General features: G+C 40.7%; 4 protein-coding genes across 6 annotated transcripts; 3 read left to right on the top strand and 1 right to left on the bottom strand.

The window, feature by feature from the left end:
• Positions 1-4,265: 4,265 nt before the first annotated feature.
• On the top strand, positions 4,266-5,369 carry rangrf (RAN guanine nucleotide release factor). Of its 2 annotated transcripts, none has more exons than XM_010768613.1 (2): positions 4,266-4,369; positions 4,505-5,369. In XM_010768613.1, the coding sequence occupies exon 2, from the start codon at positions 4,507-4,509 to the stop codon at positions 5,077-5,079; it is 573 nt and encodes a 190-aa protein (XP_010766915.1). In that variant the 5' UTR covers positions 4,266-4,369; positions 4,505-4,506; the 3' UTR covers positions 5,080-5,369. The 2 variants fall into 2 exon arrangements, with proteins under 2 accessions (XP_010766915.1, XP_010766916.1); XM_010768614.1 differs by having other exon boundaries at positions 4,302-4,374; positions 4,505-5,361.
• Positions 5,370-8,635: 3,266 nt separating this feature from the next.
• On the bottom strand, positions 8,636-10,729 carry itpa (inosine triphosphatase (nucleoside triphosphate pyrophosphatase)). Its single transcript, XM_010768612.1, has 8 exons — positions 10,535-10,729; positions 10,237-10,294; positions 10,087-10,151; positions 9,923-9,996; positions 9,792-9,823; positions 9,342-9,454; positions 9,172-9,248; positions 8,636-9,004 (listed from the first exon to the last, which is right to left on the bottom strand). The coding sequence occupies exons 1-8, from the start codon at positions 10,595-10,597 to the stop codon at positions 8,872-8,874; spliced, it is 615 nt and encodes a 204-aa protein (XP_010766914.1). The 5' UTR covers positions 10,598-10,729; the 3' UTR covers positions 8,636-8,871.
• Positions 10,730-10,772: 43 nt separating this feature from the next.
• mettl13 (methyltransferase 13, eEF1A lysine and N-terminal methyltransferase) lies at positions 10,773-14,616 on the top strand. 2 transcript variants are annotated; one of them, XM_010768611.1, is made up of 9 exons: positions 10,773-11,016; positions 11,617-11,889; positions 12,002-12,470; positions 12,575-12,774; positions 12,881-13,070; positions 13,259-13,423; positions 13,576-13,788; positions 13,893-14,024; positions 14,163-14,616. In XM_010768611.1, the coding sequence occupies exons 1-9, from the start codon at positions 10,864-10,866 to the stop codon at positions 14,453-14,455; spliced, it is 2,088 nt and encodes a 695-aa protein (XP_010766913.1). In that variant the 5' UTR covers positions 10,773-10,863; the 3' UTR covers positions 14,456-14,616. The 2 variants fall into 2 exon arrangements, with proteins under 2 accessions (XP_010766913.1, XP_010766911.1); XM_010768609.1 differs by having other exon boundaries at positions 13,250-13,423.
• A 301-nt stretch (positions 14,617-14,917) lies between these two features.
• Positions 14,918-23,347, top strand: dnm3a (dynamin 3a). The gene is made up of 15 exons (XM_010768615.1): positions 14,918-15,477; positions 17,446-17,519; positions 17,913-18,062; positions 18,169-18,372; positions 18,576-18,674; positions 19,514-19,674; positions 19,751-19,893; positions 19,992-20,127; positions 20,422-20,489; positions 20,597-20,735; positions 20,833-20,919; positions 21,013-21,083; positions 21,177-21,237; positions 22,392-22,418; positions 23,174-23,347. The coding sequence occupies exons 1-15, from the start codon at positions 15,317-15,319 to the stop codon at positions 23,345-23,347; spliced, it is 1,755 nt and encodes a 584-aa protein (XP_010766917.1). The 5' UTR covers positions 14,918-15,316.
• Positions 23,348-25,561: the final 2,214 nt, after the last annotated feature.

Below are 25,561 nucleotides of genomic sequence, written 5' to 3'. Positions count from 1 at the left end.
ACAGGCCACGGGAGAAAAAGGCACAGACAAATGCGAATTGATATTCATTCAATGTTTATGAACTTCCATGTATTTCATGGTACTGTCTAGAACAACATATTTAAATCTCATCATCATGCCTTTGCTGCTGTGGAGCCGTGTGCTGAAGTCCGATGAAGCCTGAGTGGTCACCTGTCCGGGACGCGCTGCCGTTCTCGAAAGGCCATTAAAGATGACTCGTCTTTAAGATAACTTGTGTCCTCAATTCCATGGATTCCTGAAAACTACCATGAATTTTTAGATAATGGTTCGTGTTGTAGGAGGATTGAATGCTGATTTTGAAGCACCTTTCTAATTCCCTCCAGTGTTTCCCCCTTACTATAATAGTGGCCGGTCGCAGGCGCCGCTGTCTGAATATGAGCGCACTGCTAGGGGGCGCCACCCGGTACCCAAAATTCTTACTTTTTGTTTTTTTAAACATATGAATAATGGGACCTTTTTATTTTTGATGTTTTTTGGTGTATTTGTAGTAGTTTACAGACAGGCGAGGGTCGCGTAGGGCGCAGATTGCGGGCGCGCGCTGTAGCTTGAGAGGGAAAAACATTTTTGACGTTGGCGTCATCAAAGTCGCCTGATGTTAACAAGATTCATCATTAAGTCAGATGAACGACCCTTTTCACTCGGTTTACACGGTTTTAATTTCACTTTTACCGGGTGGCTGGCTGTGAAGTGAATAAGTGGGGTTTGGAGCCGGTTTCGACGCGCCCCTCAGCTTCACAGCCAAAGTGGCGAGCGTCGGGTGAACGCCAGAGAGCGGCAGAGAGAGGTGACCGACGGCGGCGTGTTGTTATTAGAATTGTCTAGCTAACGAGATAAGAAGATTTTTCAAACAGGGGACAGGAGAGCTTCCTGTCAGACTGAGAGGCTCAGTGAGTAAAGGAACTCTCTCCGGAGTGTTGGTAGATCGTTAATTTTAGTCTTAGTTATCCAGTGGGCGGTCTCAACAGCGTTTGACCACAAATTATGGTAACATATTTTCAAGGCACTCCTTATAATTATTAGGATAATAAAATTTGTTCTTAAATCATCCAATGTATACCTATTTAAGTAACAAAAATAGTTTAAAGTTGGAGAGATAGCAGAAGGACACTATGATAAATGAAATATGTTAACTAGGTAAAACTAAGATATGAAGTGAACAAAAAATAACAATAAGTCGGTTTATTTGTTATGGCATGGTGTAGGTTATTGGTATGATCACATACTGTATTTGGTGAGAAGATGGAGGAGAGGCGATGTGGAGAGTGCCCCCAGATCGGGCGCGAGGGATCTTAGGCTTAATAAGAGGCTCCTAACTGAGCGATTTAGAGAAAACTCTAAAATAATGGGTTGTCAGTCTCAATTGGACTCTAATTTTTCAAAGACAATTCCAAGTAATTTTAGGCCTAAAAGTAGAAGCCTAGAAGTTTAGGAGAGCTAAGAGTCCTCAGAGGGGAAACGCTACCTATTACAAATATGTTGTGGAGCCTTTTTTAGTCGTTGATGAGTGAATGTAAAGATGTGGATATGGTCAGGATCTGTGATATGATCAAGATAGATAGTGAGGCTCATTTTTTTTTTTCTTTCGTGAGGGTATCCTATATTGTTGTGTATTTTATGCTTGGATTGCATTAACATTCCTCTGACTAACAGAATAACTTGTTGTCCTGGGAATAAAATTGGACACTCCGATTATTAGTAACATGGTATATATATGCAACTTGTTCAACTGCGACTGATTTAGGTATATCGCAAATTTTTCGCGAGCTCGTTCCATATACGCTTAACTCAACGCTGCTCTTCTAGTCCTATTATTCATCCATTTAATCCTTTTCTTTTGGACAATTTTCATAACTACTTTTACATCAGATCAATAATGCCAGGTATTTTTTGTTTTTGTTCTTTTTTTTTTTTTTTTTTTTTTGGTGCTATATTTATCTTGCGCTGTCTTATTTAATAAGTTCTCTCGGTTTTGTAAGCCATGTTGGTAGGGTTATAGCAGTGTTGTATGGTGAATTCTAGTTGAAAGGCCCGTGTTCTTCATATTGTGAGGTTTAAATTCATTCCATCAACACGCGCTGTTTTCATTCATCATGATAGAGGGACTTGAACGGCGGTATGGGCTGTTATTGAAAGTGTTTAAGTGCTGGAAATATGCTCATTGGATAATAGTTTGCAGGGTGCTTTTAATTGCCTCCTTGATTTAATGCAATTTACGTATTTTTATTGTTTGCTCTCTCTCTTTAACGTGCATATACAACGTCATTATCGTGGTCTGCACAAACTTGTCATCATGCGTGTATTCTGCTAACTGCACTGTCCATAACTATTTGATAGGAATACATTTCTAGCCTAGGCTATTTTCTTGTTTTTCGGTGATTTAGTGGTCTCGTTCTTGGGATGTTGCGGATGAGTTTCACCGAGACCGCCTGCTCTGAACAACCAATCACCGTACTGACCGCTTCTAAACTCATGCACGAGAATCGACGTAATCCATAGCAACGGCTTGTCACTCTTAGTTCACTCTTAGTGATTTATCCTTAGTATGAGTAGGTCTCAGCGGCTTTGTGAATAACTTTTAAGAAAAAACTCCTACGTAAAATGTTTTAGCGCGAGTTAGGAGCACTCCTAGCGGTAAGATAAAATGCTTTGTGAATACGGCCCCAGAGGTGGAAGAAGTACTCATATGTTGTACTTGAGTAAAAGAAGAAAAAACCCAAGTCTAGGAGTAATCTGTTACAAGTAAAAGTCATGCATTGCAAATGTTAATTAAGTAAAAGTACAAAAGTATTAGCAACATATACATAAAGTACTGAAAGTAAAAGTACTCATTATAAAGATTTGCTAATTTTCTTATAATACATATTATATGTTTTGATTATAATAAATGATGCATTGATTCATGTGTTTATCAAAGCTGGTAAAGGTGCAGCTCGTTTTAATCACTTTGTATGCTGCAGGGTAGCTTATGAATGTTCCTCAAGGTGTGACTAAAGTCTTATTGAAGTGTTGATTAAATCACATCATTAATCCAAATCCGTAAAGTAACTAACTTTAGTACTACATACATGTAGAGGAGTAAAAGTACAATTTAAACCTCTGAATTATAGTAGAGTAGAAGAACAAAGTAACATTAAATGAAAATACTCTAGTACAAAGTCTTCACAATTGTACTTAAGTAGTGTACTTGCGTAAATGTACTTAGCTACTTAACACCACTGCTGGGAACATAAGACCCTGAGAACATGATGAGATGATCCCAATTAACGTTAGATAACAACCTCTTTCTGAGAAGTTACCTGGTGAAACGTTTGTTAGCATACATGTAAATACGTCAGAATATCGTTGTGTACCACACTCAAACAATGTAAATGCTAACTCCACAATAATTCAAATGAAAGGGGGCCACTTGTAATGCCAACACAGCTAGCTATTAGCTAATCTAGCAAGAGAGGCCGCTTGGTACATTGACAAATGTAGCTACCGAGCTAAGCTAAGCTACTAAGGATGCTAACGGGGCTAGCTACCTGCTGTTTTCCACAAGATCCGAAGCCCGATGCTGAAAAACACAAACACGAGAAAACTCAGGTGTTAATCCAGGGTATTCAGGGTTTAGATTGGCTCCTTCACGGTGTTGATACTTTCATTTAAAATGCTGTCCGTGACGATGAGACAGTATAATCATTAAGGATGCTAGCGCTCTGCTGTCTCTGCTCCGTCAGAATCAACTGACCAGGAAGCACCAACAGCTGGAAGAGGAGAGGGACGATGCAGATGTTTGACAGCCCGGAGAAATATTGATATTTTGGTTTTGGCAAATACATTTGTTAAGGTTTTTTTTAGGGCTATTCAATTATAACATATTACATAATCATAGAATGCAATAGTTGTATGAGTGGGCTGCTCATATCTTTTAGGCAACATTTTATCACTTTATCCCAGTTTCCCCCATCATGTTAGCTTTGTTTTCATTCATTCTTTATGACAGAATGTTCCTTTAGCACTGTTGCATTAAAGTATGTATGTATCAGTATGCATCTTTTTAGGCCTACTTCTTCTCTAATGCATGCCAGAAGGAATTATTATTCTTTGTTAACAATGAAAATAAAACAAGTGAAGACTCAGCAAATAAGATAATAAATGCACAAAATAAATGTAAAAATAATACGTTTTTTAGATGTATTTTACTTTAATAACAAGATGTTATTGACAATTTCACTACTGCCTGTTTTCGGGTGTTTGTCCCCCTCACCTGTAGGTGGCAGCTGTGCGCGTGACGTATCAGGCGTGCCAACCAATTCACCAGAAGAAGAAGATAAACTTTCCCCGGAAAGGAGTTCTGACTCAGTTGGTAAGGTATATCTTTATCACACTTGATTTATAGGTTTATTATAACGTTTTCCAATGTTATTTATTTAAGCATACTGAGTGTCTGTCACTGCAGGTAGTTAAAAGCAGGCTCTGTTTGTTGCATGTCTTCACATAGAGATGCAGAGCAGAGCCGATCAGTCCCATCCTCTGTTCGGAGGAGCGCTGTCAGCCGTCCTGCCTCACAGCGCCAAAGACACCAGCGAGCTGAGGGAGATCCCAGACAACCAGGAGGTGTTTGTGCATGAACACACCGACCAGAGCCTGATCGTGGAGCTGGTGGAGTATCAGAGTCAGGTGGAAAACGAAGACGCTGCAAGGTATCACTTTGAAGACATCGCAGGGAGTAACAAAGCTTTAGAGCCAGATGCTTTTGAGGTGACCAGTGTTGTCCCCCTTTCCAAATCTGAGCTGTCCCTGTCGGACTGCAGCTCTGCCTGGATGCTGACTGGCACTCAGTGTGTGTCCAAATTCAACGAAGAAGCGAGGAATTCAGTGACCCTTCACCTGGGTCTCTTCCGTCTGCCACAGTTCTCCACGGATGTCTTGATAACTTTCAATGACCCGCAGAGAATCAGCCCTGATAGCAGCAGTGCAGCTTCAGCAGAGACACACAGACAGCCATGGACGGTGCAGGACTTCCAGCGCCTGTTGGGAACTCTGACTCTGCACAACCCTGGGCTGTTTGGATAGAACTTCTGCTACTTCATCAAACCCCATGAGTTAAAGATTTAGTCTCAAGCTCATTTAAACCCCTGGGTTTAGCTGGGGCCCCACAGGAATCAGGCCTGCAGCATACTTTGGGTCCCAACCTGAAAGTTTGGGAAGCAATTCCTTCTAGCTGTGGTCCGGTTGCTGCATGGCACAAATCCTGTTTTCCCCTTGGTGGTGACTTTGTTGTTACATATAAAAATGAATTGAAAACCAAACATCTCATGATATGAAGATCAGAAGTCATAATAAATGTTTTTGATAGAAAAACCTTGGACCTTCTCTTTATATCTGGATCACCTGATTAGAAAACATTTGTAGGTTGAAGATGCTTTAAAAAAGGTATGTATTTTGGAAATCTAAAGTAATTCACTCATCAGAACAATCTGGTCACATATTTTTGTAAGGCATGTCTGTTTTATTTGAAGCTATTATGCACATAACATAAATGTAAGATTCGAGACATAACGTCATCACGCCGTAGACACATTCTCCTCCTACTCACTCAAACATTTCCTCCATCCTCATCATGCTTTTTGTCCTTTTTTTATTTTATTCCAAAATACTGCCACCTTCTTTGCATACACTATATTTATGCCCCGATACAAAAATCTACCAGTATCCGTAATGCACAAACCTCATACAGGCCACCAAATATTCACTCGCTAACAGCCTACCAATGCTGCTTTGCTCTAACCTTCCCATTCTTGTGCAGTATGGCAGTACAAAAAACATACAAGTGATGGCAAAGGTCAAAAAAAGGGTTAAAGGTCAATTGAAGTTCCACAGATGAACTCCCTCTGGAGCCATTCAAATGCAGTTAATACTCATAAAGCTTTCAGTAGGAACTGATTGGTCATAAACCGTGAAGATTTAGCAACTCCCGGCAGGAATATGTATTAGGTCAACTTTTTCCATCATTCACTGCAGTGGCCTCATGGTGGAATAATTCATTAGCCTGAACCGGGACAAAAACTTTGGAAATACTTCATTCACTCAAGGGTGAGTTTGGAGAAACACAAAATGTATGGAGTGAAAATTGACCCTCATTAATTTTTGCTTTGAAGTCAAACCAAGTTAAAACTTTTCCACAGTTATACGTGCTTTTATTTCAAGAAAAATAGTTTTGACTCGAGTCTGCAGTTAAATAAAACTCATCACAGCGAAGGAATTCAGGTAAGCCTTGCATAACAAATAAGAGGAAGTACAGTCTGTCTCTCCAAAGCCACATCAAACCCTTTTTTTATAACGGATTAAGATCTCATAAAGTCTGGTCTCCTCTCACTGATCCCAGTGAACATTCCTTCATTAACCAAAACAACATTTACCGTAACAGCAAAGACTACCTTGGATAAACATGCTGTTTTGGTTGTCTTTTAAAGTCTGAAAACATCCTGTCTTAAAGAACAGAAGCTTTTAAAACATGCTTCGGATGTTCAGGTCATGACAGGAGACGATCCGATACATCAGACTTTTTTTCCAGGCCCTGAAAAGGAAAACAGAACATTACAGAGCTCATATAGGGCAACTATTGAGCAGTAGTCTCCAAAAAGTTGCCCCGTGATGCAGAGTGGTTAACTGTTTAACAAAAGAATGATTGTCTAGGTTATTTGATCATTTAATACAGCCATTCCTTCAGTTATTTAATGGCATGCTCTGGATGTCCACAAATTAAAAGCTGAGGGCAAAAGCTAACTTGGGCAGCTGCATGCATCTTTTAGGATTGCTTGGTTAAACTCTTAAAACTGAAATTTGATTAGTTTGATATGTTAAATAATGTAATTGCATGGTACCACGGCAGATCACTGTTTGAATAACTTTGAAAGAAAAACCTAAATAAATTGTCCTTATGGGCAAGGTTTAATATTGAATTAATTATCATCATGTTCTTATACAACAGACAGTGTACAGTGGAACAAAACACAACAAATGTAGAAAACACAAAGCGCACATATTGTGGTTAGAAATGTAATAACAATGCTCTCGGTTCCCTTTAAAGTAAAAATACATTTTCAAAAGTCGACAAAAGTGTTCTAAAAAAGAGACAAGGCTTTTGGTAGAATCACTGTAAGTAAACAACATTTTTTATTTTTGCATCAATTCCAACTCCTCAACTGACATCCTTAGCATTAAACATTTCCACCATACATACTCTACTCCTGTACAGGCAGTAGCTTTTGGGACCCCAGTGAATAATACAGCACTGACAGTAACTGTGTTGACTTTAAGTCACTGAGGAAAAAGCTTCATAGCAATTTCTTTGACCTCCAGTGAGCTGATGTCTGGCACACATCTTCGCTGTCCTGTTGAAAACTTGGCTGACAGGTGAACTGATGTTTCCCTGATGATGACAAATACAGCTTTCCGGGTTCATTCTCACAACAACTTGTCATTTCCAGGCACATCCCCAAACAAAACTTGAGGTCCAAGTAAACAGATTGTTCCAGTCACATTATGACAAACAGCACCTTTTCTTCAAGAAGTGTCATTTTTACTTGTTGAGTAGCATCACCCATGTGCAAAGGTTTTTCTTGTACACAATTGAAAGGTTTCATAGGTAACAGATAAATTACTCAACTCAAAACTGCCATTAGATCTGTGTCGGGGAAGGTTGTTAAAAAAATATTTTAAAACACAGATAATAATTAACAAGTATTTTTTGAACGTGTGACATCTTCAGTACATCTTGGAGGCTGATACTTGTTAACCCTCCCGATTTCCTCCCAGGGTCATATTTCTCCCGATTTCTGACAAAATCAGATTTACTCAGGACTGTTTCCACTCGGACTTTAATACAGCTACACCATTGTTTGGTTTCCATGGTAACACGTCTCTTTAGTAGCGCGCGCAACTGAAAGTCTGACAGGGTGAGGCAGATAGTCACAGAAAACAGAACAAGAATCGACAACTACTCTACTCTCTGCTCACTCCTTTCCTGCCCACACATATGCTCCATCAAGGATGGTACTACAGGCTGCACTTAGAACTACAATAAGCATGTTAATGTTAATCTAACAGCTCCGGCGATAAACTAGCACCCCGCCCCCCCCCCATTTTGCATTTTGAAATGCTCCCGATTTCTGAGGTCTGAAGGTTGGCAAGTATGATCAATCATAAGTGTATGCATAGTTCCTGCTCAGAGACTCAAAGCTCCAGGGTCATTTATTACTCAAACCTCCCTGTTATCACTGTTGCGTTTGTACTATACGCCACCCCCTCCTCCCTCTGAGACCCTCTTCCACAACCATCTCTTTGGAATCAAGCCTGAACATCCTTCCCTCTTCAACTCCAGCCATTCTCTGCAACAGGGCGATCTGCTTCTCTCATCAGATTCCCATTACTCCTCTTTTTATAATTGATGCTTTCTTCAATTATGTCTACCTTTGGAAGCATAATCCCAAGAGGCTCGTTGTGGAACAAGGAAAAAAGTCTTGCAACAAATTCTGCAAGACATTCTTTTTATACGATAAATTATTCAACATCTAACCTTACAACAGCTGACACATGGTACTCTTTAAACATAATAACAATGAGGCAATTTCTTTAAAAAATGCTTTATTAAAAATGAGGCAAAACTGATATTATGCAGCACATTTTCTACCACAGATTCTATACGCGTGATAATAATCTTCGTTATCTGACAACCGTTTCTGACCCAACAATAACATGTCTAAATATTAACAAGTATCCTCTACAATGTCAAATCGAATGACTTGAAGTTTGTTACATTTTCTTCTCCATATTCTGAACCTGTAGATGATTTTAAATTGCGTTTTAATCCTGCGGCTTCTTCTTCTTGCTCTCGGGTGAGGTATTGTTGGTTTGGGAGAAGTGCTCGGACATGGCAGCAAGCGCCCGGTAGCGATGAGAGATAGTGTTCTTCACCTCTTTGGGAAGTTCAGCATAGCTGCAAAAGAGAGGGAAGTAGTTACACTAAGGATAGTTGTTATTGTTGGCATGAGAGTGACAAATAATCACTTATGCACAGCATAAAGTGAAAGGGGTCCTCACAACCACGGGCCTTTGACTCCCCCTTGTGGTTTAAAGGGGATATTTCAAGCCGTCTTTGCTCACGTTTTGTCATATCCCTCTGGCTGAAAACAGGGATCCCATCCAAAGTCTTGAGGCCCTCTGGGTTCAACGATGTGTCCCTTGAAATAACAAGATAAAAAAATAGTGAATATTAACTAATAATGATAAAAACACATAAGAGAACATTGAGGCCGTTTTAGAGAGCCTTTTACCTCTGTTATCCCTCTGAAGAGCTGTACTGGTTCATCTTTCCCAGCAGAGAAAGCAAAAGTACAGAGAGCCCATGCTGATTTATCTTCAAATCCAGCTAGGAGTTTGTACAAGCCTACAACAAAAACAATTACAAGATTGGAGATAATAATAATAAAGCTTTATTTATATAGCACTTTTCATACAACACATGCAAAGTGCTTTACAAAATGACACATCACAAGTTAAAAACAAACAACACGAAATGACCCTCAGATTATTTTACAACTTTAAAAAAGGTACATGCAGCAACATTTAACATTTGATCAGGTTAATAGACACAAAGATGTAAAATGTATGATAATAAAAATTAAATTAAATAGAATAAATAATGGTGGAGATGCTGTGTTCATCTTTTTTACCCAGCTTTAAATAACTGTTGAATAACGGTTTAAATCAACTAAAATACTTGCCTTCTGGCTTGAGTTTATCCAGGAACCATTTTCTACAACAACAAAAAAACAAGTTTGGGTTTAATTATTACTATTCACTACCACTACTAAAGATACAATGGTTATACAGATATAAAAGTTATTATACGAACATGTAAGGACCAGGCATGCCTCCCAAAGCTTTGAAACATAGACAGGTGTCCTCCACTATGACAGGCCCTTCAACCTGAGGGTGGAAAACAAACAATGCATCACTTTCAATCATAGAAATGTACATACAAAATATTCTCTTGGATCTTGTATGTAGTTACTGTACCTGCCGTGCAGCCTCCTTACACTTATGTATTGAAATCTCATCTGGCTCTCCTTGGTATTCAGGCACTGGATAAAGAAACAGTAAGGTGAGCATTGACTATAGTAAAATATGTGTTCTACCGGTCAGTGTGTCTCTTCTTTAGATACTTACAGTCAATCTTTTTGGACACCAGTTTGTAAGGAAACCTATCTCCAAGTATCTGAATGACCTGATGGACAAAAAGAGTAAAGAGTGAATCTAGCAGGACTGATTTGTTGTCAAATGAAACCAGATAGTTTGGTACTTAATTACAACTCATGTTCACTATCTATATTTAGCTGGCTGACACACTATGGAGCAGCATGAAAAAGCAAATACGTATAAATGTATCCTGCCTGAAAAGGTTAAGACAGTACAGGAAAACCGTGAGCATACAACCTGTATGTGGAGTAACATTTTTGACTCTTACCTCTTCGAGCTTTTTTGCATTTCCAGTCACGAAAACCACAGACCTTCCAGCAGGCACAGCCATGTTGAAACAAACCCGGAGGACTAACAATTCCGGACCGAATGCTTCCGGCTAAGTAACAGCCAATCAACATAGGTCTAGGAGCCACAGCTAATCGCTTGACACGATGTAACTCCGCCTCCTGATACTTCGTCCAATCAGCGAGCGGTACAGCCGTCAATGTTGTCCGGCTTGAAAAGTCAGTGTGCCATGTGGAAAAGTGTCTGTCAAGAACGTCAAGAAGCTTAACCTGAAACGTTTTGATTTTGTTGGAACCACTGCAGCTGACAATGAGTCTTTTACCTCGCACTGCCGAGGAGTTCAGCTCCGCAGAATACTGGGAGAGGTTTTTTAAGAAACGCGGAGAGAAAGCGTTTGAATGGTATGGAGACTACAACAAACTCTGCGGCGTGCTGCATAAATACATCAAAGTGCAAGACAAGGTACGATAGCTTGTTGTCCAGGAAACGCCTAATATACTTTGTTTGTTTAGCCCCCGCTTGAAAAATAGATGTTAAATCTCAAAGGTCTATCCATTCACACATTTAAATAGTCTAGCTCTAACATGTCACTAAAGCATCGTTACAAAGTTTGTGTTGACAATTTGTATGTTATGACCATCACTTCCAGCTAATGTTTACTGTATTAGTGTATAAGTGTAACATTCATCTATTTGATCTTTATTAATAAGGCACTCTCGCTGAGATGAGGAACTCAACAAGAACCATTCAGCAAACTAAAGACAACACACCTACATTACAAAAAGGAATTCAAAACAGATAAAATAATCCTGAAAAGCATTTAAATGCTGTAGATGTTAGAAGTGAAGGCAATTTAATCTACATTATGAACTGTTGGGTAGTTAAATCTATGCATTACATTGTATAATAGAAGTATATTTGAGTATAAAATTGATGTATTTAAGCAATTAACAAGTGCCTCAAAACCTTACTTCCAGTACTTAAGTAAATGTGGTTAATCACTTTTCAACACTCCAAATGATAATTACTGATTTAACAGTGTTTTGTATATCTGTCCTTCAGGTGTTGGTGGTCGGCTGTGGTAACTCTGAGCTGAGTGAACAGATGTATGATGTTGGCTACAAACATCTAACTAATATTGACATCAGTGAGACAGTGGTGAACCATATGAACCAGAGAAATGCTGAGCGCCGGCCGGGCCTGACCTTCCAGCAGATGGATGCCACACAAACTCCTTATGAGGAGGCCAGCTATCAGGCTGCTCTGGACAAGGGCACACTGGATGCCATGGCATCAGAAGAAGAAGGGGCACTGGCCAGGAACATGCTCACTGAGGTAAGAAACCAATGGCTCAGGCTGTGAACAGACGATTCATTATTTGCTCAGTTGGTACTATCCTCAACATCGTCTTTGCATTTGCGTCAAACCAGTGTTCTTGTGTCTGCAGGTGGCTCGTGTGTTGAGTTTTGGCGGCCGGTATGTCTGTGTGACATTGGCTCAGGAGAGTGTCATCAAGTTAGCTGTAGATCGTTTTGTGCAGCTGGGGTGGGCTGTGAGGCTTCACTGCCTGCAGGAGGAGAACCGGAGCGTAGAGGACTCCTTTGCTCTGCCTGTCTTTGTTCTGGTCTGCACCAAGTTTCGTCAGCCTATGCCCATGCCTATTCTGGAGATGTGTCTTGGGGAGGATGGAGCCCCTACTCGTCTCACACAGGTTTCAGATTTGTTGTCCGCTGTGAGGGAGCATCAGGCTTACTCAGTCTTGAAAAAGAGGCTCCGTACAAGCACAGACGCCAGCTCGAACCTCTCACTTACTCTCTCCCACACCAAGACTGGCCTCCCCAGATACACTCTCACAGTACAAGATTGTCCTCCAGGTGCCAAGGTGCCAAGATCAAACCAGTTTGCTATTTTTATTGGTGAGCTCTCCTGTTATTTGATCATGTTTCTGCCTCCCTATGTAGGTAACAGTGAATGTGTTTTGTTCGTACTTTGATGATTTTTTTTCTGCTCATCCTGTCAGTGCCTCAAGGCAGTGAGACAGCTTGGCTCTACAGCTCCAGTGAGGGGCGAAGGCAGCTAGCAGCCAGTGCTAACTTTCGCCGTCTGGTTATTGTGGCAATGCACAGGAATCAGGAGTACACAGACATGCAGGATGTCCAGTCAGAACTGTCACCAATGGTGATGGACCTGGCTCCCCCAGGTATGCCAGCCAACCAGCAGGTAAACTCTTAACATATTTATTTTAGAAATATTCTTCTCCTTTATGAAACATTTTATGCTGCAATAATGTATCAGTAAATACAGTTGAGATATCGTCCTCTTTTAGGTGCCGTTTTTGTCTGTTGGAGGAGACCTGGGTTGGCGAGAGGAGGTTAGCAGGGGTGTGAGTGAGCTGAGCGGGGAGTACTGTGTGGAGAATGTCAAGGGAGAAGACGGAGAACTCTATCGGAGACTGGTTTTCTTGTCCAATGCTGCCCTTGTCCAATCAGAGAGCCGCCTTGTCCCTTCAAATACTGGTCAGTTATCTTTCCCCGATTGCTGCATTTTATTATGCTCTCTTTTTCTAATAAACTATTTGATTACTAAATAAGCAAAACGAAAAAAAATTAAATGGTTTTGTAAACATTATATAAAACTCATTTGAATATATTGCTGTAAGACAGATGTACATTGATTGTATGAATGAATGTTTAAGTCTCTGCAGCATCAGGTCAAAAGAAGAAAAGCAAAAAGAAGGCCAAGCCAACAACTGCTCCATCAACATCCTCCACCTCTCTGTCAGTGGACAGTGGCTTCCTCTGCTGCGCTCACCATGAAGTTATGGTGGCTGGCCTCACCATGCTTGGGGTTGGCACGCCACAAAACAAAGGTCAGTTCAGATGTAGTCTTGTCGAGGTCATAGAGGGCAATAGCAGGAGGAAGTACTAACTATACAGCATAACTGTTCCAGCCTTGCATGAAGTATCACACTTGATCAAGCTTTGTCTTTGACTTTGTCCTCTCCACTATCTTCTCCCTTAGATGTCCCAGTGTCAGTGCTCCTGGTGGGGCTCGGTGGAGGAGGCCTCCCTCAGTTTCTGCGGGACTTTGTGCCAAATGTAACTGTTGAGGTTGTAGAACTGGACCCTGTTGTGATGCAAGTGGCAAATGAATGGTTTGGGTTCCGACCAGATGATCGCTTGACTGTCACTCTCGGGGACGGCCTCAAACACATCTGTGCCCTGGAGAAAGAAGGTTAGTGAGGGAGGAGTCAGATATGGGGCAGTTAAAAACAAGGCTATAGGCTACACTAGTTAATATATTACCAAGAAGTGATGAGGTTTTTTCTTCCTTTGTAGGTGGTCGTTTGTTTGATGTCATCATGTTCGATGTAGACAATAAGGATAGCACTGTGGGTATGAGCTGTCCTCCTGCTGCCTTTGTAGAGACCTCGATCCTGCAGAAAGTCCGCAGCCTGCTAACCCCCAGAGGTAAAATATTTGTATCAGTTGATTTACCTCAATCGTCTGGAATGTGGCATGTTTACGCTTGCATAAGTTTAGACCGTTGTGGATTTTCTTCTCCATGTAATCTTCTCTCCTATCTGCCTCTCTCTGCCATTCAACCAGGTATATTCACATTGAACCTTGTGTGTCGTGACTCAGTATTGAGGAAAAGCGTGTTGGAGCGTGTAAGTGCCGTGTTTCCCACCATCATTTCCCGAAAGATTGAAGGGGAGGTCAACGAGGTTCTTCTGTGCTCTCATGGAGAAAATGGGACATCGAAAGCTGCCACCATCCTACCATCCCTGAACCAAGCAGGCAAAAGTCTGCAGAGCGCACTGTACTCCAACAGGACTGGACCCAACAGCAGCCCACACATAGACATTGCAGAGTTGTTAAAAGACCTGAAAATAGAGTAAAGCTTGCTTGAGACCAAAGTGTGATGGGATTTAAGACAATCTGAGACAATATTGTGAAGATAATATTACAATAAGTGCTTTGACTTTGCCATTTAGTTCAATGAAATGTATTATAATGTTCATCAAAAACAAGTAAATAACATTTTATCTTAACATCTAAATGTGGTGCTTCTTCTGTTTCTCTTTCACTTGCATATGGACTACAGTGTACTACACAGTGCTCATTCCCTCATTGCCAAAGAATGCAGCAGTGTTATTTACAGTAGATGAATCTTACTCTCTGGTTCCAGTTGCAGTGATCACCCACACCCTGGATGCGTGGGATTTAAAATAGCTGTATGAATTCTTACTAAGCGTCTGATATAGGTCACTACTCTCAATTGGCAATGAAGCTCCCTCTTCTGAAGGAGGGGATTGCCGTGTTGAAGTTTCTTTTCACCGCGCATGCGCATATCATTTGATCCCCTTAGCTGTCAGTAGAAATGTTTTCCTCATGTCCATGGACCAAACTCGGTTTAGCGACCTGCGGCTAGCCACTTAAATGTATCCTCCATTTAAGGGAAACAACTCACCACTAACTTTTGGAGTTTTAACCCAACAAAAATGTCTATAGCGAACTGTTTCCGGAGGATTGGACACAAACTTGGACACTACTGTCGTTACCAGACGCACCCACGGTAACGTACTATCAACAGCTAAAGTTACGGAGCTTTCAAAAGTTGGCACCGTCCTTTAAGTAGAGTTTTATTTTTAGTCGTTGTACTTATCTGTATTAAAAATAACTATGGTCGCTACTTCAACGACGGGGGTAGCATAGAAAAGGGGTGAAACAGGAAGGAGCCGCTGGGCTGCTCGGTTGCGATGGGCAACCGCGGGATGGAGGATCTGATCCCGCTGGTCAACCGCCTCCAGCACGCGCTGGGCTCCGCAGGGCAGAGCTGCAGCCTCCACCTGCCGCAGATCGCTGTGGTGGGCGGCCAGAGCGCGGGCAAGAGCTCCGTCCTGGAGAACTTTGTGGGCAGGTAAGACACACCATGAACTCGGAATGACCTGTGCGGCAAGGGGAATCCTCAACATAAACAACGCTTTTAAATGGATGAGCATTAGGTGACAAGAAAGTTGCCGATTTCTTATATAGCACAATTTAACCGAGGTGTTTGGCCTATTATAAATCGATAGTTATGTCTTTATTTATAGTTCATTTAAAGATGCTTTAAAGATTGATTGCTTGGCCCTCTGAACTGCTACAGAGAAGCAAGTGGGCAGGATGTAGGGCATTTTTATCTTGTAAAAAAACTGGACTTGCTGGAAGAGTACCATTTAAAAACAAATAAAACAACTTTTAGTATTCCAAAAATGTGAATCATCATTCACTCTGACTGGTTATTTTCCTTGACCAAAATCAACAACAAGAAACGTAGATAACTTCATATAAGTTCAAATGTATAACTGCATTACTGCTATCATTATTAGTTGTTGTAAAACAATTCAAATAATGTATTCCAATTAATTAACTAAACAGTGACAAAGCTATTAGTTAACATTATGTATCCCTTCCTTTATTCATAAAATTACAAGAATGTTAATGTGAATGCTATTTAAAAGTGTAACCATATAATTCATTATGTCATTTTTACTAGTCTTAAAAATGTATCACTATCACATATATATTATATGTGAACATGTGATTTCTATCTTGATAGTTCAGGTTAAAACCTCATCAAAATCTGAATTGGAAATATACTGCAATCTTCATGTAATATAAAAAGTAAATCCATGGCAACTGTTTTTTAGGAGCTGGGACTCGCTTTATACACAACGATTGTGTGTCACACTGAACTGAAACCAGGACTTCAGGCAATTACTGCTACCATTCACAATGCACTGCTGAAATCACTGTGTTCATATATGTCACATTCCCCACCCAGCAGTAGTGATATGGTGTGAATTGCCTGTGTGAAGTAGTTGATGCCAGTATGCCTGACAGTAACCAGTGCAGCGCCTTATCTCACTCGTGGGCTGTGTAGGTGTCGATGATGGTTTTAACATGACTCCTGGAAAAGTAATGGAATCAGAAATATTTTAATTAACCAAAAAGTATTTTAGTCAACCAATGATAAGCTGAATAACTGAGCTTTGTTGAATTTTCATCTTATTCTGACCTTAAACAAACCTCAAACCTTAACAAATAAAGACTACACATGAATGGCAGTGTTGCTTTGTAAAGTTTAAATCCTAGTGAGACAATTTGATTTGAAAGGAGGAGACTAAGTATTTCCATCCTGTAGGAAAAGAATGCTGGTGAGTAACTGAGTAGTTTCCGGCTTTCAAGACAGTGGAGCTCTGTCTTCTAAAGGAGATGTATATATTGTCCACAGCAGAAGAATATGTGCCATTGCCAGATATAGAAGGCTATTATTGCTTGCTATCCAGAGTGTGTATTGATATTTAAACACACAGTTTTGTTATTTTCCTTAGCTATGATTATGTTATGAGTATGACACCCATTTTGTCTGGGACTGTGCCAGCTGTTTTATGTGTGACAGGATGCAGTAAAAGAAACTTCCTGAACCTGAATAGGAAAGAGGAGGATATGCCTGAGGAGTGTATTCCTGTGCATTCTGTTTCTTTAAAAGCAACACTTTATTTAGCTTTGAGTCTTTCTATATCTGATGGGGCAGATCATATGACAAATATTTTCTTAGCCTTCCTGGTCATGTTGCTGATGTTCTAGATAGTATGGCAACGTAAACACAAATACTTTACTGCTACTGTTGGTGCCCACAATGCTTTGTTCCGCCTATTAGCAGCTTACACATACTTTTAGGGTAATAGTCTTACCTGTGTATGCACCATATTTAAGGTAATTGTGGATAGTGTCTGTCAAGCTAGTGTTCAGACTAATCTTGATGCAAGATTTATTTGACAGTTAATGTGTCAGTGTGTGTCTGTGTGTATCCAATTCGCTCCAATCTCTTTTATTCTCACAGAGACTTCCTTCCACGGGGTTCAGGAATGGTCACACGCAGACCTTTAATCCTCCAGCTGCTTACCGCTGACACTGGTAGGTAAGACACACATCACAGTCATTACTGCCATTCTTGAGCTGCCTGCCACCAGATGGCAGTATGACATTTTAAAATGGCTCAGCCCGACTGGTGGGACAGTGCTTGAATTGTCATCTTGTGATCTAATATGGTTTCACATGATCATATCCTGTATCATTTGGCCCTCTTGCAATCTCATATGGCTTTTAGGACAAGGACTTTATGAAATAGCATTGAAGTTTCCTGCTGTATTGTACTAGGCTTTTGTCGTCTGACTCAAAAACGTTTTCTTTTGGACTGGACAGGCTTCATTTTCCAAAAGATCTTCCAACATTATGATTATGATTACTCTATGATTCTACCATTGTTTAACTGATCATTTCCCCCCTGCTCATTCTTTATTTTTCCAGAGCACGGTGAATTTTTACATTGTAAGGGAAAGAAGTTCACAGACTTTGAAGAGATTTGCAGAGAGATTGAGGCAGAGACACAAAGAATCACAGGATCAAATAAAGGCATCTCTCCTGTCCCCATCAACCTACGGATTTATTCACCAAACGGTAACACAATGTGAACTTGTGTGTTCAACTAGAAATATCCTTTTCAGTTTATCTAACTGAGATATGAATGACTTGTGTTTATTTGTACCATTGTGTGTGTCTGCAGTGCTGAACCTGACTCTTGTAGACCTGCCTGGCATCACCAAGGTGCCTGTAGGCGACCAGCCGGCAGACATAGAGTACCAGATACGAGACATGATCATGCAGTACATCTGTAAGGACAACTGTCTCATCCTGGCTGTCACGCCTGCCAACACTGACCTGGCCAACTCTGATGCACTCAAACTGGCCAAAGATGTTGACCCACAGGGTAAGTCAGGCTTGTAGAGTATGTGGGGTTTTATTATGGCCTGAGAATAAGGCTCGTCCCGCTCATGTCTTCACAGGAATTCATTATCAGATTATTACAATGGTAATGTTTATGTCTAAAAGTTGTCATTTTTCTTTTATACTTGATATGATTTTACATTTGGAGCCCATGACATGTCCTTATATTCTTCATCTTCTTTTTAGGCCAGCGCACGATTGGTGTAATCACTAAGCTAGACCTGATGGATAAAGGAACAGATGCCCGGAACATTCTAGAGAACAGGTTGCTTCCCCTACGCAGAGGTGTGCTGCTTGTGTTTGTGGGCATGTGTGTGTGTGTGCTCGCCATCTTGCTATAATACAGTGCACCCAGTAGTGGCTCTTTTGAGAGGAATGACTTTATGATTATGTGTTATCGTCAACCAAGGTCAGTCAAGCTCTTATTCTCTCTTTTCAACTTTGGTTACCATACTGCTGTTAAGCATATGTATTCTCTCTATAGCCAGTGCCATGCATTGAAAGATGGCCATGCACTTTGTATGACTTCTCAGTAATGCCATTGAGTATGTGATGCACATTTGTTCTTGTCTGTAACAGACAGATAGACATAGATCATATTAAAGGCTTGTAAAAATGGAGAGAGAGAGAGAGAGAGAGAGAGAGAGAGAGAGAGAGAGAGAGAGAGAGAGAGAGAGAGAGAGAGAGAGAGAGAGAAAAAAAAAAATATGCAGGGCATGCAGACTGGGTAAAGCCTCACCAGGTGCTAGCTCCTTCATGCTTCTCCTCCAGTGCTAATGCATTAGCCATGGAGGCCCATTGAAATAACTGCCCTAGTATCAGCATAGAGCTAAAGTATTAGATATGGAGCCTGGTGCTATTACATCTATTACTGCACTAAACAGGGATGTTTGGCCTGCTCTATAACACATGCTGTGCTGTTTAACACACATATTAATATCCTGCTTATGTGATAGTCCCACTGGAACAAATGGCAGTATGGGAAAAAAATTCAAGGACATGTTAAATGAAAGTTGAATCTGTCTAACAACAGAGACCTTGATTGTTCCTTCCTCTTGTTGCTCATTGTCTCGCTTACAATGATCACATGCTCTTCATTTCCCCTCTCATCTCTTCCTCCCAAGGTTACATAGGGGTGGTGAACCGCAGTCAGAAGGACGTTGTTGGGAAAAAGGATATTAAAGCAGCCCTGCTTGCAGAGAAGGATTTCTTCTTGTCCCATCCGTCCTACAAACACATGGCTGAAAGCATGGGCACCCCATATTTACAAAAAACACTTAACCAGGTTCAAAATGCACACACACATAGAGAAATGATATATTATGTGTGTATGAATTGTTAGTAATAATGTTTATTTGCAGCAACTGACAAACCACATCAGGGAAAGTCTGCCAGCCTTCCGCAGTCACCTACAGAGCCAGCTTCTGAGCCTGAACAAAGAGGCTGAAGAGTTCAAACAGTTTAGTCCTGATGACCCTGCTCGGAGGACCAAGACACTGCTACAGTCAGTCAGTCTAACGTTTTTGAAGTGTGTGTGTGTTTGTTGTCTTTTAAACTATTTATGTCAGTGTTTCTCCTGGTTTATGTGTTTCTGTCTTCCAGGTTAGCTCAGCGCTTGGCTGTTGACTTTGAGAAGCTCATCGAGGGCTCAGGGGACACAGTGGACACTGTCAATCTGTCAGGAGGAGCTAAGATCAACCGAATCTTCCACGAGCGCTTTCCCTATGAGCTGGTCCAGGTGTGTGGGCGGCGTGTATTACTTATGTTGTAGGGACATACATCTGTAGTGACTTTGTGCTTTTCTTTCGTGACAAAATGCATGTCAATATAATGTAAGTCATTACATTTTAGAATAAGGACTTGTTTTAAGGTTTGAGTGGAGTAAGTATTAAGCAAGTTACAATAATGGTTAGCGTTAGTCTTCAGTAAAGTTAAATCAAATTAGAATCCATGAAATCTGTACGTGCATCAATACCCTTTGAGCTTAACTGTGTTCAGCTTTGGCTGACAGTGTACTCTGTGTCGTCTTCAGATTGAGTCAGATGAGAAGAAGCTGCGGCAAGAGATCAACTATGCCATCAGAAATATCCACGGTGTCAGGTGTGATATAGAGAACTGAACAAATGCTAATTTATAAGTAATTATTTTTGTATCTACCTTTATTTATTTTTTCTTCCTTTCCTCCATCTTCCTCTCTCTGCCTACAGGACAGGTCTGTTCACTCCTGACATGGCCTTTGAAGCAATAGTGAAGAAACAGTTATCATGTTTAAAGAAGCCCTGCATTACATTTGTTGACATGGTCAGTCAAGAACTAATCTCCACTCTGTACCAGTGCATCAACAAGGTACACATGTGTATGTGTGTCGTGTAACTGTGTGATGTAGTGTGTGTTTGAATGTGTCAGAACTTGCTTAAACTTCTGGTCTGATTTCCCTCTGTAGCTCAGTTCTTTTCCCAAACTGCAAGAAGAAACGGAGAGACTTGTTACCACTGAAATACGAGAGCAAGAGAGTAAATGCAAAGAGCAGGTTGTTCACACATATTGGAATTACAACTTATTTTCAGATAACTTTATTGGATACATCATGTTTTTCTAATGAATGTACATCTATTCTGTTCAGGTATTGATGTTAATTGAAATACAACTTGCCTATATAAATACCAAACATGAAGATTTCATTGGCTTTACCACGTAAGCATCCTCTTCAGTTTTGAAATAAAAAAAATATACTATATATTATAGCATGTTAAAGAGTGAATAATATGACCTCGTCCTCTCCTTTAGAGCCCAGCAGACGAACAACCAAGCCAACAAGAAGACTAATGCAGGGACGGCAGCAAACCATGTAAGTCTTTCAGTAGTACTGAATTCATTCATCCATATCTATCTATCTATCTATCTATCTATCTATCTATCTATCTATCTATCTATCTATCTATCTATCTATCTATCTATCTATCTATCTATCTATCTCTCTCTCTCTCTCTCTACAGTATCTATCTACTGTATCTATCTATCTATCTATCTATCTATCTATCTATCTATCTATCTATCTATCTATGATTAGCAAAACATATATATTTTTACAGTATTTTAAACCATTCTTACCCAACTGGCAGTTATATGGTGATGGCAACAGATAGACTCAGTAAGCCAGGCCAATAGTCCATAGCTTTTGTCAGAGTGAAAGATCTCCTCCACTGTTAAATACATCGGCTTTGAATTGAGTAAAAACACACATGATCCCAGGAGGATGATTCAGAATTTCTGATCTACAGTAGTGTCACCAGAAGGTTAGGAAAAGTCTGTCTATAAGCTTTTAGTCTTGTTTTACTCAGTGTTATCCAGAATCTTAGTCAAATAAATAAACACAATCTGTGCATGACAGTTTACTCCAATTCAATGATAATACATTCAGGTTCAAACACTCATATTGAACATCTACTAGCAACGGTTCACTGCCGTGCAACATTAGAATTTGCATGGTTATGAACTGAATTTGTATCATCCATCTTACATTTAGCTTTATTTTCAGTAATGTCCCCCTCCAATGTGTTACGCATTAGTCTGCATTAATTAGAATTCCAAGCAGCAGATCAGTTAGATATTTTGTGATTTTTACAAGAGGGGATTAAGGGTCCAATCACAGTAGGAATGCAGGAAAGCGAAAATGAGGCAGGATTTTGGTCTCAATCTGTTATGACTCATTTGTAACAGAATACTCGTGTGACACATTTTAAAGCAGGAATAATTAAAAACACTTTCCCACTATTATTGTGCTTTGGGCTGGATCCTTAATTTGAGATTATAAGATTTGTGAACAGCAGTAAATGTTAATCGCAGCATAAGAAATCTTGTCAGCTATTTACATAACTTCTCATGTTGCTTTCATCGTTGCAAAATCAGTATCAGTGTCATCCTCGAAAAAACGCAATATCCCCTTAATATAGTAAAAACATTAACTCTTGATTTTGCTCCCTCATCTCCTTGTTTCTCCAGGGTGTGGCCGCTCCTTCAAGACTAATAGTAGGAGTCCAATCTCTTTAAGCCTCCTCACTCACTGCTGCCTCTACTGGAAATATTTGTGTGCAGGATTCTATCTTAGAGTATTCTGGGTTGGCATGCAACTTATAGCAAACATGCACATGGCTTATTGCAGCTTTCTTTATTACGTATGTCATCCCCTGCAGCTGATGCACTGCTAACCTTTCAAACTATTTTCCTCTTACAGTTACAGTTAGCAGTGTTTCTTCTCTGTCAAAACCTAATCATCTTCACTTGTTGCAGTTCCTCTGCTCCATAAATATGTGCAGATGTTAATATCCTCATAATCTGCAGAGTGTCAGTTTCATTTCTTGATATCTTTATGTTATCTCATACTTCCTGTTCTCTTATTCATCACATATCTTTCTTCCAGTCCCTCGCATCCTGTTTCTCCAAATGTGTTTTGTTACTTGTGTTTCTATGCTTACTTTGTATTTCTTTGTGTGCGTCCACTTTCTCTTTGACCACTTATCTGCACTGGTGGTCAGTGGAATGGTAATAGGTCATGGCTGCATTATCAGTCATATATCTCACAAATGTCGTGCAAAAATCTTCTTTGTCCTTCAGTGGCAAATATTTACTTTCTTCAGTGTCAACTATTTACTGTGACCTGCTTTGCACCATCATAGTAGTTGTTACTTGCTATCTTTTTTCCCCATAAAACTGTCCTTTGAATGCTATTGTGGTGTTCCTGTCAGTTCTGCCATCTGATCTCCTTATCCTTGGCTGTTATGCAGGTCATACGCAAGGGCTGGCTGACCATCAGCAACCTCGGCATCATGAAAGGTGGAGCCAGAGAGTACTGGTTCATCCTCAGCGCAGAGAGCCTGTCCTGGTTCAAGGATGATGAGGTGAGGCACTCACACGTGAACAAATATCACACCAAGACAACACAACAGTACACTATTTAATCAACACATGTTTATTAACACATATCTCAGCTTGAAACAGAATATCAATTTGGAGGATGAGAGATAATTAAACACAAGGGGAATCTCTCACAGTTTTGGTCAACCCTCTGCCGTTTTGTTGACTTTAATTGATGATGTTATGGCCCTCTGTTGTCATGTCAGGTGGGCTGCCATCTGTCTGCCTGTCTGTGCCTGCTGTACAGGAGCAGAAGGTCTGCACAGCAAGTGTAGACAGGCAGACACATCACAACAGACTCATCCTGTCACTGTTGATGTCATGGGAAGAAGGAAGGGCAGAGGGCAGGAAGTGAGATCAAAAGAGGGGAACAGCATTTGTAAATGGATATAAACAAGAACCACATCTGGATGCAAATGCTGTAGACGTTGTTGTTGTTGTTGTTGTTTGTTGTGGATTCATTTGAGTTGTGTTTCGGTTGACAGACATAATCGAGTGGTTGAAAGAATAAGTTGGTGTGCGTACTAAAATGCAGCGAGGCCTCTATCTTGGTTCAATCTAAACAGACAAACCCTCTCTTTCTAAATTCTTTGTGACATCAAAAAAGCAAACTAAAAGAGCATCTGTAACTCTGTTTGCTTTCCAGCTAACTGTTTGCTCTGCTCTTTCTCCTGCCACCTGGACCTGCTAGTGAGCCCCTCCGTTTCCCCCATTCATTCCTCTGACACCCCCCCCCCNGTGTCAACGCGCAACCCTCCTCCACCCCTTCGCCTCCTGCTTCCAACTCAGGGCCAAGCTCAACCTTCTCCCTTCCAACCGGACCTAACCACTTATCACCACCAGGTGATAAGTGGTTAGGTCCGGTTGGAAGGGAGAAGGTTGAGCTTGGCCCTGAGTTGGAAGCAGGAGGCGAAGGGGTGGAGGAGGGTTGCGCGTTGACACCTGGAAGACAGCTGATGGAAAAGGGGAGAGCATATATAGAGGGATTAACAGGTGCGATGATTAGGCTTGTGAATGGAGGGAAGTGATAGCTTAGCTGAGGAGTGGCGCTCCCTATCATTTAGTGAAGGGAGTGAGTATTGCCATGACGCGCAATACAAAGTGATAGGTCTTCCTGCCTGAACTTGCGCTGAGCTTCATTAAATCAAGGGGGCAATTAAAAGCACCCTGCAAACTATTATCCAATGATTATATTTCCAGCACTTAAACACTTTCAATAACAGCCCATACCGCCGTTCAAGTCCCCCTATCATGATGAATGAAAACAATCTGCGTGTTGATGGAATGTACTTTCTTTCTTCCTCATCTTTTGATGGCGCAATTATTTTTATGTGCGTCACGTCAATAGCACCGACCACACCGGGCATACCTGCAATTGCCATGAAGTTGGCTTTGATCCTGTGTAGTTGTTGATTGTCCAAAGGAAACCGGATAAACTGTTGGATGATATGTGGTCTAGAGAGCGCGTTGATGGTTTGGTTTATGGCACGGCTGACTGATGGTTGCGATATTCCTAAATCGTCGGCATTGCAAAGTTGCATTTTCCCTGTTGCTAAATATCGTAGTGTTGCCAAACATTTTATTTCCGGACTAATCGGGTTATTCCTGTTAGTCGGGGATGTTATTGCATCCCGCACTAATTCCACAACAAGTTTGATACCCTCACGATTTAGCCTATATCTCTTGATCAATTCACAGTCTTCCATTGTCTCCAAAACATTTCGTCTCGCAGCCATTTTCAGATTCTTTGTGAATAGGTCTTACTGAGTTAGGAGTCCTCTCGAGGACTTTTAAGCTCTCCTAAACTTAGGTGCTACTTTTAGGCCTAAAATACTTAGTGAATTGCTCTTAGTGAATAAAATTAGGAGTCCTAAATTTAAGACTGACACGCCCATTATGTTTAGGAGTTTCTCCTAAATTCGCCAGTTAGGAGCTACTTTTAGCCCTAAGATCCTTTGTGAATACGGCCCCTGGTCTTTTGACATGAATGTACTTTGGTGGAGATTGGTTGGAGTTTCCTTAGAGCTCAAATTGCAACAGAAAAGAAGGGAGATGGGCGTTTAAATGCAGTTTGAAGGGGAAAACTTTACAGTCGTTGTGAAATGTCAAAAGTCAAGTAAACAGACTTGCCCGCAACTGTAAGGATGTATTAAGTAGTATGACATCAGTTGGTAATAACTGTAGGTGGGTGATTTTTAATATAATGACCCAGGAAATGAGAACATAGTATATTTGAAAAGTCTCCTTAATTTGTCGTA

This window comes from Notothenia coriiceps, unplaced genomic scaffold (assembly GCF_000735185.1).
Source record: "Notothenia coriiceps isolate Sejong01 unplaced genomic scaffold, NC01 NC01_scaffold00005837, whole genome shotgun sequence".
Lineage (NCBI taxonomy): Eukaryota > Metazoa > Chordata > Actinopteri > Perciformes > Nototheniidae > Notothenia > Notothenia coriiceps.
Note: the sequence above shows the minus strand (reverse complement) of the source record. Positions and strands in the feature narration are given on the sequence as shown.